Source organism: Notolabrus celidotus, chromosome 18 (assembly GCF_009762535.1).
Source record: "Notolabrus celidotus isolate fNotCel1 chromosome 18, fNotCel1.pri, whole genome shotgun sequence".
Lineage (NCBI taxonomy): Eukaryota > Metazoa > Chordata > Actinopteri > Labriformes > Labridae > Notolabrus > Notolabrus celidotus.
This window is the reverse complement of record NC_048289.1, coordinates 23,213,383-23,229,689: the sequence shown is the minus strand read 5'-3', so window position 1 is coordinate 23,229,689 and position 16,307 is coordinate 23,213,383. Positions and strand designations below refer to the sequence as shown.

At 39.3% G+C, this 16,307-nt stretch overlaps 1 protein-coding gene across 1 annotated transcript; it reads left to right on the top strand.

Annotated features, from left to right (window-relative positions):
• The first annotated feature begins 4,100 nt into the window (after positions 1-4,100).
• LOC117830077 (cytochrome c oxidase subunit 7A-related protein, mitochondrial) lies at positions 4,101-12,625 on the top strand. Its single transcript, XM_034708011.1, has 3 exons — positions 4,101-4,267; positions 11,690-11,824; positions 12,267-12,625. The coding sequence occupies exons 1-3, from the start codon at positions 4,196-4,198 to the stop codon at positions 12,402-12,404; spliced, it is 345 nt and encodes a 114-aa protein (XP_034563902.1). The 5' UTR covers positions 4,101-4,195; the 3' UTR covers positions 12,405-12,625.
• The last annotated feature ends 3,682 nt before the right edge of the window (positions 12,626-16,307 follow it).

Genomic DNA, 16,307 nt, shown 5'->3' with positions numbered 1-16,307 from the left:
TTGTAAAAACATGGCTCTTGCCAAAGTTGTGCAAATTAATGAATAAAGAACACTTACGCTGTTTTCGAAACCACCTACTATACTAGTAGTACGTACTGATTTGGCCAAAACTCAGTATGTAGTATTTCCCTATTTTGGGAAAATTTCTTAGTGTGCAGCGGACCAGTCTCCCTCAAATTTCCCACAATGCCCAGCGCTAACGTTCTGCTTCTTCTTTTTTTCCATTTATAAAGGGGGACTCAGTCTGTGGGACTCAGTCTGTGCTGTGAAAATCATTAAATTCAATATAAACCACTCGTAACTAGTTAATAAACTTTTAAAATCATTAGTGGATGCTAAAGAAGCAGTTTCGCTACCAGCTTAGCCGGTGTTTACTTCTGCTTTCTGAAACTGGAAATCAAGCGACGCCTGACCCAGCTGCAGAACAGTTCTCAACAGAACAGTCATACTACATACTACCTTCAAACGCAGTATGCAGTATGCAGTATGCAGTACGAACTGCATGCTACATTCGTAGGTAGTAGGTAGCAGGCTGTTTTGAAAACAGCCTAATTCTATAGTTCAAGACAACTTTTTGCAGGATGCAGAGTGATGATGTAATGTACTGATTTCCCGCTATATGCAATAATTAACTGGAGTGTAACAACGACAAAACTTTAGCTAGCTTACAAATGGTGACCAGACAAACCAGTTCAACGTTACCTGTCAAGGCCCTGATGTAATGATGTGTGCTCTGGTGTCCAAGTGAATATGCCAATAATGTTAATATGCACACAGTGTGACTCTTTTGTCCTCAAAGAGCAGTGACACATTCACATGTTAGCATAAACATTTAATTCTGCGCATAGCCATTTTTGCTCTTTTAGCTAGCAAAGCCCTGTTTGTAGAGTTGTTCTGTCTAAAACAATACTTCAACAGAAAACTTATCTTTTTGCTAATCCTGCTCCAGTAACATTCATGAGAACCAGACATGTAGAAAGAAATTTTGCTGAAGAAAAAAACCTCCTCTTTCTGTTTAACTTAGTTTCTCCCTGCTAAACTTTCCTTGCCAAGTTCTTGCCTCTGCCACTTCTGGGTGACTGCTGAATATCGACTCAGGTTTTTTCAGAGAAAATCCGACCTGAACACTGACACTAAATTCTAACTTAAGAAATTACACAATTAATCTCATTTTATTACATAGGTCATGAAAAGATATCAGTATAAGAGTCATACTATTTCAAATCAGTTAAAAACTCCTGTGCCACAGTGTGCCATAGAATTTAAGGGTTACCACCAGGAAACCATAGACTGTATAAAATATGGATGTAGTGTCCGTGACGTCACCCATCTGTTCCTGAGCGTTGTTTTGAAGCCAATCGACGGGGGCAGCCATATTGGAAATGCGGACCTGAACCAGGCAGAGTGTGACGTTAAGGAACGGAGTTTGAGCCTCCTAGCCAACAGCTATGTGTTCCCATCCTGGAGTCAAGTCAGTCATGTCCTTATTTGGGCAAAAACTCGGAATCATAGTATCTTCTGATTCGTCGCGTTAGAACCCCCCCCCCCCCCCCCCCCCCCCCCCGTACAGTGTGTGGCAATAGAGAGATTAGCTACTGTAGCCAAGCCGTTTTTTGAACCAGGCTGTAAACATGTTTATTTCTGCTGTAAAGATCTTCTTTTTTGAATTGGTGTGTATGTGATTTCCGGTACTTCAGGAGCCAGCCTCAAGCGGATTCTCGATGAACTGCAGTTTATAACACTTCCACATGGGCTTCATCGTTTAAGACCGGAGGTTGCCGCTTGCAGGGATAAATAAGTGTCACTTCTCAAATAAGTGTTCATTTTGTAATCCATATCATAGGGAAAACAAAATGAAACAAATTATAATTAATTAAGGGAAGTCACATTTGATTTTGTACAAAGAACTCTCTGTGCACCAGTTGAGCTCAGCGGTTCAATCATCCACCGCATGTACCAAGGCCATTGTCCTTAAAGTGAACAGCCTGGGTTCAAATCCCATGTCCCTTTTCACGATGTCATTCCCGACTTTCTGTTCCTCATTTCCTACTCCATCAACTGTCCTCTCCTCTAAATAGAGGCATCAAAAGCCCCAAGAGTATCACATTTTTAAAGACAGAAATAAAGTCAGAAAGAAATGAATGTTTTATAAAATAATTAGAAACTGATTAAAAGTGAATAATTGGACCCTAGATTGCATCAACTGTTAGAAATTACAAAATGTTAACTTCACTGGCAGGGTTAAATCTTTCCTTCTTCTCAGTGCGACCCAGAGAAGAGATAAATGGCTACAATATTTTTGGCAGATTGCGTTTGCTAACTCTTGACAGGTGACAGACTGTTTACACCCCCAGGCTTGCTGTAGGCAAAGGAACAAGACATCCTGTTTGAGGAACACCTGAGCCTGCTGGCAATGGCTTCGAGTGCTCTCATCAAATTCACACTGAGGTGAACATGATGCCACAATCGAGTTTAGAGTTATACGACTCTGAAACTGCTGCTACTTTCTCAGGGTTCAAAACTTGTAAGTACATTGGTCAATGAGCTTTAAAGGCTTATGTTTCAAGTAGCCCTAATTAGCTCATTAGGTGTTTTTCACATCGAATTAAAGGGAATATTACCATGAAGTTATTTTTCTACAGCAAGCTCTCGGAGCAACTTAAGTTCTTCTTGGCACATTTCTTCACGAAGGAGAAGGAAGATAATTTTCATTTTCTGTTTAGATGGTGTTGTTTAAAGACGCTGTTGAATACAAGGTACTTTGTTTTTATTCTCCAGAGTCACATGGGGCTGTTTTTCCTCTGAAGTGGTGTTCAAGCTTGGAAGTTAAAACAAGTATTGCACTGTGTTGCTGTGTTCCAGGTTAGCTTGTCATATTCTGGAGGGGATAAAACATACTATTAACATGTCAGTTTCTGTGTTATTCATCAAATTGAAAGAAAATGGTTGTTAAAAGTCCAAAGTTACATTCGCCCATATTCAAGGAAAAATCAAGTGGCAACACCCAAAGTTTCAAAATGAAGCCAGTTCCCTGAGTGTCCACTTGGGGTTGGTTCATTCCATTAACACCAATGTTAAAATTCCTTTTTTACAGCAAAATTAAACATGTTTACAGCCCTGTTCAATAAATGGCTTTGGTCTAAGTAGCTTTTTATTTACTCCTTTTTTGATTTATGTACTTTTTCCATAACTCATCTGTTTTGATTACATTAAGGCTGAGTTAGTATTTCCAATATGGCGACCACCATAACACGGCAGCTTCAAAGGACTTCTCCAGAGACCAATGGATGACTTCACAGCGACTACATCCATGATTTCTATTATCATTTGATAACTTTTTTGGTACTGACATGACAGATAATTGATGTTAGCTAACCTGAGCATTCAAGTAGTTAATAGCTAGTATCCGTGATGTCACTCATCTGTTTCTGAAGCGTTGTTTTGAGGCCAATCGTTGACGGCAGCCATATTGCTGCTGTCGAGCGATTGTGACGTATAGAGACGGGCTTTGAGCCTCCTAGCCAACAGCTACAGTGTTCCCACCTGTCAATCAAGTCAGCTGTGCCTCTCATTGGAAGACACGTAATCTCAATATCTTCGAAATTGCCACGGTAGAGAAAATCCCCCCCCTACAGTGTGCAGATCGAGAAATGAGCTATCCAGACTACACCTGCTTTTTTACCAGGCTGTAAACATGTTTATTTCTGCTGTAAAGATCGTCTTTTTTGAATTGGTGTGTATGTGATTTCTGGTACTTCAGGAGCCAGCCTCAAGTGGATCCTTGATGAACTGCAGTTTTTAGCACTTCCGCATCGGAGTCATATTTTTAGACTGGAGGTTGCCGCTTGGGTAAGACTTTGTATAAAAGTAAGACTGGCTAAGACAGGCTAGTAAAATGTAGTTGTCTTACTATAAAACTGGAGACTAATGATCTTGTTGTTGAGTAAAGTCTCTTATCAAGGATGTATGTAATTATTAAGTCCCAAGGGAGCAAAGTCCACTAAGTATTGGGGGACTTCTAGTGATAGTTTTATCTCTGTACTTAACATTTCCAGGGCTCCACTTGAATTTTAAACGGGCAAAAGTTGAGCCAGCTCACTGCTACGTCACTGTCGCGCGACGGTAGCAGCAGGAAGACCCTTTACCGGGTTGAATTTGTTGTTGAAGACACCTCTCCCCGTCCTTCAGCTGTAAAATGTACTACAAGTTCAGCGGTATCACCCAGAAATTGACGGGGTCTGCTCCTACGGCCGCCTTCAGCCCTCAGGTAAGACTGGGACTCTGTGGGTCTGCGAGAGACCGGGTCTGGAACCGTAGTTATGACCTTCATGTCTGTGTTGTGTAACGAAGCTTTGCGTTGACTTTTTACAGTCTATGGTTGACTCCTGCCTGGGGCTTCAGTTCAGACGAGGATACTAACATTTCTCTAGTTAAGATGAATGTAAAATTATATGCTCTGTTTAAAAAAAAAAAAAAATGTAAATTCATTTAATTATTCCAATGTTGTAGACACATTTTTTTCTTCCCTCCTTCTTCTTTAAAAAAAATGCCACCCTGCTTTTCATATCCTTCCAATATCACCAGGGCTGGATCCAGTGGGTGCCCCCTTCCCCAAATTTCGACTGGCAACCCCAAAAATTTCAATAAACTTCAATAAGCCTTCCAGCCTTAAGACCTTTCTGGCAGGACCTGAGTTAAAATCAGCTACTTGAGCTGTGCAGCTAAAAGCTTTCACTCCATTTCTATTGGGCACATATCCCCATGTTAGTACTTTAAATTGTGACTGAAGACAAACATCTTCCTTTTGAACAACTAAGCTGAGAAGATTAGTGTGTTATCACTCTGTAAAGTGACAAACAATATATATACACAGTGACATGACACCCGTACTGGTATGTTACTTACTTTGAGTAAACACTGAACTGGGTCGATCAGCATTTTCTATTGATGCCCCTAAATCATGGAATACCCTCTAAGAGACTTTAGAATTGATATCCATTCCCTCTTTTGCAGAGTCTAAGACTTTGATCTCTGACCACTGTGTCTCAAATTGTATCTGTTTTAATTAATCTATTATTTTGTGAATGATTGTGTGTGTGTGTTTGTTATTTCTAATGTGCCTGTGATCTTGACGACACTGGAAATGAGGGAATCCTCAATGTCTTTTCGAGAATAAATAAAGTTTTTAATTGAATTAAATGTTAGTAGTTAAAGTAGACATGATTAAAGGACATGGAAATGGGGGGGGGGGGGCCCTACCTTCAGTCAAAGAAATCTGGCTCCGCTCCTGCTTATCACAGAACCTTTAGGTAACCTTTATTCTCAAAGGTTATTTCCTCTGTGTTGATCCAACCTTCCGTCAGCTCTACAGCCAATTTTGAAATACAATGGCCTCTCATATTATGTGCCAGATGTGACCTTTATTATCAGTCCCCTGTTTTTTACACCATTGCCTGCTTGTTGTTCTCTTATGGGGGGTTAGCTTGTCTTTTATGCTCTCCTGTGTGTCAGTGTGGAAGCCACTCATCCAACATGTCACTTGTTTTATAAAGGCAAGGTTTTGGAAACCTGGTTATATTTAGTGCAGGTGGCGTATAAGGTGACGGGGATGACATTTATCTTCTGTGAGCTGATAATCAAGCAGTCTCAGGTTGAAGAGATGTACTTCACTTTTATTTTTGTTAAGATCACAAGCATTGGTAACGACACTATAGTGTATTCAGCTGCTGCAAGTCAGTATGTTCTTTATATGTTATGTTGATGGGATCATTTCAAGTTTATGTTGTTTATATAGCAACCAATGTGCTTAAAAAAAACAGACATATTTTACACATACCAGCACAAAAGCAGTCAACAAACTGTATATAGAGAGGAAAATATAAACATGTAACAGACTAAACAGATTAAAATATGAGAGGATAAAAGTAGGAATTAAGTTGTTTCTTATGGACATAATAATAACACTGTTCAATCAATGAACCAGACTTTATTTATAAAGCGCTTTTCATACAATGACATTGTAACACAAAGTGTTGTACATAAAAACAAACTAAAATAGAATAAATTAAGAAAAAGAAAAAAAAAACGTATCCTGCTGTCTCACTGTGAAACCTCTCAATTAGATTAGATTAGATATAATTTATTGATCCCCCATTACATCACGGGACAGAGGAATACAACAATTGCACTTACATAGTTAAAAATATAACAATAATAATAATAATGATAATGGCTAAAGTAAAATAAAATCACATTACATTACATTACAGATATATACACAGTTATTGCACAGATAAAATTGCACCAGGTTAATAAAAAAACATACACAGCATAAAAACACAGTGCGATTCAAATGTGAGAAATGTGAACAGTTTCTGCTCTAATTTATCTCATCTGTAACCCTCCCCCTGAATTTACAAGCATCAAAAATCACTTTGATGAAATCAATTCTAACCTATCCAACATCACTGGTAATCTTAAGATTATTAGCAAGCATTAAACAGCAGCTCTAGATATGAAAATAATTAATCAAACTCTGTACCTACTACCTTGAATATATTCCTTTGTGTTTCCTTCCTGCCTTCTATGGGCATCAAAAGAGGAGGAGGAGGAGAAGTCAGTCACTAAACCTAATTGCTGAGCCGTGCATAGGTGATAGAATCTCGCACCTACACGGGTAATTGTTGACACAGTCCCTTTTTGCAGTAAAACTGCAATAACAGCGGCATATGCAGCTTGTCAGAAATTATCACCTTTTAAAGCTGGTCATGTGACCCTCACACAATTATACTCCACATGTGGTTTCCTCCATCTGCAATCACTTGGGTCTTTAACTGGTCCATCCACAGAAAGACTGTTAGTCTATAAAAAGGTTGAACGTTGACGACTAGCAGGCAATATCAAGTTTTGAGTGTATATAAGCATTGTTTGTTTTCTTTAGGGTTAGGGAATCCCTGCCAGTCAAGAAAAAGGGGAAAACCAAAAGGGAATCCTCTCTGTTTTTCAGGTCTAACAATGCTGTGAACACTTTTAATAACACCCTCTCTTAATAGAAGTAAAAATAATCTGCTGTCAGTGCCTCTGCATTTTCATATGTCAGATTTAATGTCCCCGCTCCCACACTATCTTCCTCCACACGCTCTAAAAAGGTAACGGCTCTCCCAGTCATTTTCAAACCCAAGGTGGGTGAGAAGCTGCTTTGTTTCCAGGCGAGAGAAAATCAGATAGGGACACATCATTAGCACCACAGTGAACCTTTAGGTTTGTTTACTTACAGTATAAAATGTGTGAAAAGTACAGCAACAGCATGAATTAGTATGATGAAATAATCCCCCGTATTTTGTAAAGTAGCTGCGATGTAGGTCCAGCACACGCTTCTGGGGAAATGTATTAATGGTGAAAGATTACAGCAGAAAGACAAGTACACTCTCTGTTTTGTCCTCTAGATTGCCTATAATCAGAATCAGACTACGAACCAGAAACACTTTATTTATCCCGGGCAGAATTCAGTTGTTACAGAATGCTCTTATACACAGTATGAAACAGTCAAAATATTAATAGAAAGAAGGAAGAAAATAAGATATAAATACGAATTAAATGATATAAATTGGATTAATAATAAGTATATACAGAAACGCAGAATAGTTACAGTTCACTAGGTACAAGAGCACTGGGAATGAAGGTATTGTATACAGGATGTTAAAGTGGTAGGGATATTGCACAGTGTAATGCACGTTATTGCACAGACTACAGAATATAGTTCAGTCATCAGAGGGAGGAGTTGTACAGTCCGATGGCCACAGGCAGGAATGACTCTCTGTGGCGTTCTGTGGTGCATTTAGGGGGGATCAGTCTTGTGCCGAATGTGCCCCGTGATTCACCAGCATGTTGTAGAGAGGGTGGTGGTGATAAACAAAATCTGCCTGGAAATACTGGTCTTAATCAAGCGGCAACCTCTGGTCTCAAAATATGAAGCCCATGCTGAAGTGTTATAAACTGCAATTCATTGAGCGTCCACTTGAGGCTGGCTGCAGAAACACCAGAAACCACATAGACACCAATTAACCAAAGACGATCTTTACAGCATTAATAATTATGTTTACAGCCTGGTTCAAAAACGGCTTCGGTCTGAAGAGCTCATTTCTCTATCGGCACGCACTGTACGGAGGGTGAATTTTTTTCTAGCGTGACAGTTCAGTAGATATTAAGTTTACGAGTTTTGCCCATTTAAGGTCATGACATGACTCTAGCTCGACAGAAGTTGGGTTATGCTCAGCATTTCCAATATGGCTCCCGCCAAAGATTTGGCTTCATACAGCGCTTCAGAAACAGATGGGTGACGTCACAGATACTACATCCATTATTTTTACATCCTATGTTCTTAATATGTAAAGAAGATACTTCATGTTGTATTATGAGAGTGTCCTCTGTAGCATTGAACACATGCTTGAGGAGCTTTGTAATTATCTCAGCAGCCTCTTCAGTCCAATCACAAGTGGATGAATAACTCATGACTGTATGAATGGATGAAGTGCTCTTGTACTCATTTGTGTTAATGCTGCAGCCTTCACTCTGTATGGAGCCGACAGAAGTAACAGTATTTCGTTCCGCTTAATATGATTAGTCGATTACTATTGTTGATCATAATTGACAATACAATTTTAGTTGAAGGTGTTTTTTTACCACCATTATTCGGAGAGCTGTATCTCCTCTTTGCTTAGAGTAGAGGTTTTTAATTGTTAAGCAAGGATACTAGAGTTTTCATGATACTAGAATTTTGAACTTTAATACAATAACAGTAAAATCAGTACAATATTGAAACCTTTTTCAATGCAACAGCAAAAATATTGAACCTCTAGGCACCCAAAACTGATCAATTTAGTCCCTTTTGATTTCCAAGCTGTTCATTATGTACATTTAAATAGTCAGTTAGATAGTGTCTTCAGAGAGGGTGCTCTCTATCTGTATTTTCCCATTTTCAAATTTCAGACATTTGATTGGCGGCTGCTTTTATGCAGCGGTTTCGAGCTCACAGCCAATGGTCTGCAGGGCGAGACTGATAACCACATAGACCAGGTGATATCGCTGTCTGCAACCTACACTACCAGTCAAAAGTTTGGACACACCTTCTCATTCAAGGGTTTGTAACAAAAACACGGAAGTCTGAAACGGCTCGTTTCACACACATTTACAGAAAGGTGGAGAAATCAAAACGGGGCAGAATGGATTTTTTTCATTCTCGGGGGGTTTGTAGACATGCCAGGGAAACATATTTCAGGTAGAGAACCATTAAAAAGTCAATTTTGCATGATATGTCACCTTTAAAGCTGGCTTTGAAAAGTACTGAAAAATTCGACAACCTATCGATGGCAGCAGCAGCCTTGACTGTGACACAAAATCCCATGTCCTGCAAACCTTGTACCCCCAAAAAAAACACGTGAACCCTAAACCTGCTTAGTGCCCCGCCTGCAGACAGTACATTTTAGATGTATGCTGGGTTGTAATCACTGCATCAATCACACCTGTTTTTGGCACATACCCCAGACATTATGTAAACTGTAGTTCAGCAGATGTTGCTTTATTATCTCTTAGATAGTAAAAAGTAGATTAATAGAAGTGAGAAGGTCATTGTTGTAAGCCCTGTTCATCATACAATAAAAACTCTGACTCTTCTCTTCTCAGTCCAGTCATAAACAGATTTTTGGCTTGGCACTCCCTCATTTGGCCCAAATACTACTGAGCTAGTACCATCCACACAGTTCAACATTGGACATAATTTCCCATCCTGGTTTAACACTGAAGAGCCAAAGTCACATTGTGTTTACACTACCTCTCTACCAAACTGCTACACAGCAGACTAAGTGGCTGTCCAATATCTCCAAATTTGGACTCAAGTTTCTTTCAAACGACACTGTCTGTTCAAATTATGTTTGAAGTCCATTATTCAAACAACAAATGAGTTAAAAGGCTTCCAGTTTGTATCACAGTGGTAACAGGTGCAGCAGCTAAGCAGCCAGTCTCTTACACATGCTCTGGACTGGAGTGATAGACTAATATATTCCTTAATGACCAAACGTTTTTTGGGACATCACAAACGACCTTGTAAAATGGAAGAAAGTTTCACATCCTGAATTTAAACACTTGGCTCTGGAAGCACTGAACTGTGTCAGGTTTTAATAATACGTTTACAAATCTCTCTGTAAAACCTATCTGCACAATCTGGAAGTCATTTCTGACAGCAGTGTTGATCAGTGCTTGGGTTGGTTGACCTGAATTCTTACTTTTACTGTGAGTGAAATTTGTAGATGAAAGAAAATAGGAAATAATCAGGTTGTAAAGGAGCTAGCACCACCAGCCTCCGGACCTTCTTGCATGTTAACGACCACATGCCTGTACTGGTTACTCATTGGTCCAGTCGTGATAATCGGATTGGTTGAATGCCAGTTTATCTAGACACAGCCAACATCCATTTATTAGATCAATATACTGATAAACCACACAGCTCCATGAGATGTCATACGTCATCTGTGCTTGTTTACATCCGGGTAGTAAACACCCAACGGTTGTGTTTTCAGAACACAGCACGAAGCAGGACCACCGGATACCTGGTGTCATGTGACCAAGGTTTACACGCAATAATAACAGCATTAATGCATATCTGACTCCCCCCCTCATCCACGCTGTCTCTATTGGCCTTTGAAAACTTCTGATCTGATGACTCCAGGCCTGGCTCCGCTCATTACAACGGTTTGTTGTTGTAGTTCAGTGAAAAAAAATCTGGTGATAACACAGAGTGTTTCATTCCAAAAATTAACCTGATGTTTTAATTTCGTCCAAGCGGCAACCTCCGGACGAAAAATATGAGTCCAATGCGGAAGTGCTAAAAACTGCAGTTCATTGAGGATCTGCTTGAGGCTGGCTCCGGAAGTACCGGAAAACCACATACACACCAATTCATAAAAGCGATCTTTACAGCAGAAATAAACATGTTTACAGCCTGGTACAACGTGTAGTCTGGATAGCTCATTTCTCAATTGGCTCACACTGTACAGGGTTGAATTTTTTTGTAACGTGGCAATTTCAAAGATATTGAGATTACGAATCTTCCAATGAGAGGCACAGCTGACTTGATTGACAGGCGGGAACACTGTAGCTGTTAGCTAGGAGGCTCAAAGCCCGCCTCTATACATCACAATCACTCGACAGCAGCAATATGGCTGCCGCCGCCGATTGGCCTCAAAACACCATTTCAGAAACAGATGGGTGGCGTCACGGATACTACTTCCATATTTTATACAGTCTAGGATTTTGTCTTGGTGCCTGACTTCCTAGATCTTATCTGTTGAGATTTATGCGTCGTGCTCTGGCATCCGGCAAAAATAGAAGTCTTGCGTACAGCGGGAACGCAAAGGAGCGGATCCAGTGATAGTTAACACATTGACCAGAATAGAAACCTATCAGATCCGGTGCTGGATCGGAGACGGACCGGACACAGATCCGGTGGAATTTGGCCCTTACTCTCTCCTCCCAGTTTCCTACTCAATCTACTGTAGTATCCTTTGAATGGAGCTCCCCAACATTATAATAAAAAGAAAAATAATTTTGTAAATGAATAAACTTCATCCACGTTTATTTATGACTTAGAATAATAATTTAGCAATATTGTGACTGTTTGTTTTTTTTTAAACAGGGGCTGAGGTCGGGTGTGCCAGCAGAGGCCCCAACCATGATCTTCGCCACACCCACCAAGGTGGTGTCAGAGGCTGGCAGTGCAGTAGAGTACTTGGGAGCAAACAAGGTTCCTGACCTCCAGAGGATATTCCAGGTAACGGAGAACAAAGACAACCTTAGTCACAACAAGGAGGGTTAATGATAATCACTATTTAACTCTATCAAATGAAAAGACATAATGAGGGACTCTAACCTTCAGAAGTCAATCACACGTAAAAGAAAAATCTTAGACTTGCAGAAATAATTGTGTTTTTTTTCTGTTTCTAGAGAACAAGTTGTGCATCTGTTGTTGCAGTATTGAGGGGAAAATTAAAATTCAAAAGGCAGAGTGTTTGAAAATGAGCATACCAGCAATTGAGGACACAAGAAATGATGTTCTAATGCAAATTTTTCCAAAGCAGTGAGCTCCATCTTTCCAGGCAAAATCTTGAGCACACTCTGATCTCTGTTACACCGTTAATGTTGCATTTTCTCACATGTTCCTCCCCTGACTATTCCACCCACCTCACCTCCTTCCCTTTTTCGTCCTCTCTCAGACATCAGACGGTATCCCCATTCATCTGAAGCGCGGCGTTCCCGACAGATTACTGTACCGCACCACCATGGCTCTCACTGTAGGAGGCGCTCTGTACTGTTTGGTGGCTCTTTACATCGCAGCCCAGCCCAGGAAATAAGTGACCAACGCAAACCAGGGATCATTCTGTAACACATCAACACAACATTCCCGGTCTGCATCCGCCCTTGCCTCATCACCTCTTGGGACTCTTAGATGAGAATAAATCACTGTTGGAACATCTCACCATTGCTCACAAACATCCTGTCTGTCTTCTTTGTAAAAAAAAATGTCTAAGTTAATAAATTTTAAGGGGAAACAAAATAAAAAAGATCTTTTTTCCTTCCTCTTATCTTCTTACCTTCTATGAGTCGTCTGTGAAAACGGCGACACGTTAGCAGACGCACAAGCTTCATGTGTGAGACCGTTTTGGGATGGAGAGCTGCATTTATCACGCCTATAAGCTCTTACAAATGCAGAAATAGAAGCGGAGATGTAAAGACTTGTTTTTCTTGCAACAGACTTGTGGCATGTGTGTGCATGTGAGAGTGAGCACTGAGCAGGCATGATGGAGACACCTCGTCTGGAACATAGCTGCTGCTCACTTGGCCTGAGTACTGTCTCATACAGTATTTATATGTGTGGGCCCTAGTGTGATGTCAGATGCCACTCGCCTAGTTTGGAGATTGTAGAAGGGGTGGGGGGTAGTAGGGGGTTGGTTTCAGACAGACATGTTGGCAATCCCACATCAAGCTGAACAAACACTCATGGTAACCCTTGTCTCTGCATTTTCTTCTTGGCCTTGCGAAATGTATTTTCTATTGATATTTTAAGGGAGACGTACAGCAGTGCAACACATTCAAAGGAGTGTATCTATTGCATTACATCTTATATGAAACACACTTTCAAAACTCTAATCTTGTGTGAATTGATTTTCATGTTTCATGTCAAATATGTGGGAAAAGAATCAATAACTTAATACCTAACTGTAAAGATACTCCTCATCACAAGTAAGGCCAAATATTCCAAATTTTAGTTAAGGTGGTAACATAAAAAATATACTGTGTGCCACAAGTCAATTGGTTATTGTTATAATCAAACTAATAGTTATAACACTTGTAATAGTAAAAATAACTTGCAATTGATATATTATTAATTTCCCCTCTAATATCAAGGTAATAATATAATAATAATAATTTTATTTGTAGAGCACCTTTCAAAACTAGGTTACAAAGTGCTTTACATGGGCAGCAAAATAAAACAGGCAGATCATAAAAACACACAAGTCCAGATAAAGAAATAAAACATATTTTAAAAGACATAAAATTCCCCTAAAAGAACTCTAAAGGAATACAATTATTTTAAAATATATTTCTTAAGACGGTTAAACTAAAATAAAGTCAAATAAAATTCAGATAAAATCCAGGAAGGCTCTGCGATAAAAGTATGTTTTTAGAAAGGATTTCAAAGAGCTCACTGACTCAGCAGACCTGATCTCCTCAGGCAGATGGTTCCAGAGTGTCGGACCCCTCACTGCGAACGCTCTGTCCCCTTTTGTTTTCATTTTAGGTACTCTTATGTTAGCATATTGAAACAATTCATAGTGTCTTGGTTGATTATTTTTGGTATCACGTATATGAATCTACCATAAGGTTAAAAGTAATGTGCTAATTGACCAAAGAAATACAATAGTTTCATAATGTTTTAATCATTATCTTTATCGTTGTTTAAAGGTAAAGGTACATTTTCCCCTACAGTTCAACTTTAATTAGTGCCTGCTTTAAAGTATATCAAAGACAGCGTCATCTTGTGCTAGACATTTCAGGGTTATGCTAATATATCGTCAATGGGGACGGCAAACGCCACCATTTTTTATTACATCTGTAAAATTCCATTATTTTGAATTTCAAAACGTTTTTTAAGGTCATATCAACTCTCAAGCAATTTACCAGTGTTTTTATCTTTATTTGGGAATCAAATGAATGCATTAAAATATACTTATTGATCTTGACCTTTAGATTTGTCATTCAAATAAATGCTGCACCACTATGTGTAGATCGTAGGTTGTAGCTTTAATTAAAAGTACTTCAGTAATAATAATAATAATACATTTTATTTAGAAGCGCCTTTCAGAGCACTCAAGGTCGCTTTACAGACAGATAAAAAACACAATAAATAAAAGAACACGATAAGATAAATAAAAACAACAAGCAAAGTAACACCAAGTTAAAAATGAAGCAGTGGAAATTAATCAGGGAATGCAGTTTGAAACAGATGGGTTTTGAGTTTTGATTTGAAGAGGGGTAGTGAGTCAGAGTTTCGGATGTCCGGTGGGAGTGAGTTCCAGAGTTGGGGAGCAGAGCGACTGAAAGCTCTGCTCCCCATGGTGCTGAGACGGGCGGGGGGCACAGAGAGGTGGAGGGAGGAGGAAGACCTGAGGGAGCGAGAGGGGGTGACGATGTGGAGGAGATCAGAGAGATACGGGGGGGAGAGGTTGTGGACGGCATTGAAAGTGTAGAGGAGGATTTTGAAATTCAGTGATTTTTTGATACCATTTGCCATTCATTTAATGACACAAAGTGGTGTCATTATTTTATATTGGCGGCAGTGGGAAGCAAGAAGTTCAAAGTTCAAAGTCTTCTTTATTGTCAAAAACTGCAGTATGCACCGGACATTCAGAGGATTTGATATTACGTTTCTCTCTCAGACCCTAGCAACGACAACAACAGATAAACATAGGAAATAGCTAGAAAAAGATAAGCTAAAATTAAAAAGAGTAAGCTAATAAAATTAATAAAATACAGTTTTGAAACAGTGCAAAAACTTTGCTATAGTGCAATTTAAAATCTAAAATTTAAAAGAGTGTGTGCGTTTCAGTCCTGAGGATGACAGACATCAGCGTTGATTTGGGGAGGGGGGTCAGTGACCGGGTTAAGACTAACATACTTAATAACTTTAACACTCCAGCAGCTCAACAACAAATTTAAAAAAGGATTTTAATTTCAAACTTTGACTGCATCTCATTTAATTTGTTAATGCTGACAGCCCAATTCATCAATCAAACTCTCTCAGGAAATATTTCATTTTTTCCTTAATAACCTGTAGCCAATAAGAAATGTGGAGTCCAAAGCATTTTTTTTTAATGGTTAGCATTTCTGTTTTTCTTTTCACCACACTTCCCCCAGGATTAATTTGTCCCTCAGAGTTCTTAATATAAAAAAATATCTAATGTTTTTTCAAAAGGACCTGAAGCTTGTAGTTTCCCATTTATCATCCATACATTCTTCCCTCGCTGATTAAAGAGTTTTTATTCTGTTTATATTTCTTATACGATGTGTTTTCTTTAATCTTTAATGCATCAGTGAATATAATTGAAATATAATTTAACTGTCATCTTTTTGATATCTTCTCTAAAGCTCTGACCAGCAGATATATATTTTATTTTCCCCGCAGAGCACTGTTACACCCTGATGATTCCAGTCTCTCAACCGCACCTTAAGACACACTGATCCATTGCTCTGCTGCTGTATGTTGAAACTTCTACATCTTCTTTGTGTTTGTATTGATTGCACTGTAAAGAGGCACAGAGAGTCTCATGATGGTCGGCAGCTGAGCATTCAGAGCTGTCCTCTGCTAATTTAACTGATTGGTACAGTCCTCCAGGAGAGCTTCACCACTTCCAATCATGCAGCACAAAGCTTGAACATGTTGCATGGTACACGGGGGCAGAGCAGCTATTAGGACAAGTGTATGTTTGTTATGTTCTCATTAAAGATGTACACAATGTGGATGTAGAGACCCACAATTTCAACCTCATACTTCTTGACATGTATATCTCACAGTGACAATGCTGAGGTTTAGATTTTGAAGCTACCCTAAGCGTTTTTTTATAGCTAGTAATGAAACTAGCAATGAAACACACCAACATTTACATTAATGCTTTTTTATGATCTACAAAAGCAAACTGGACCAAAAGCAAAATGACTGACTATCCCTGTACCATCATTTTTAATGACAGTAGGGG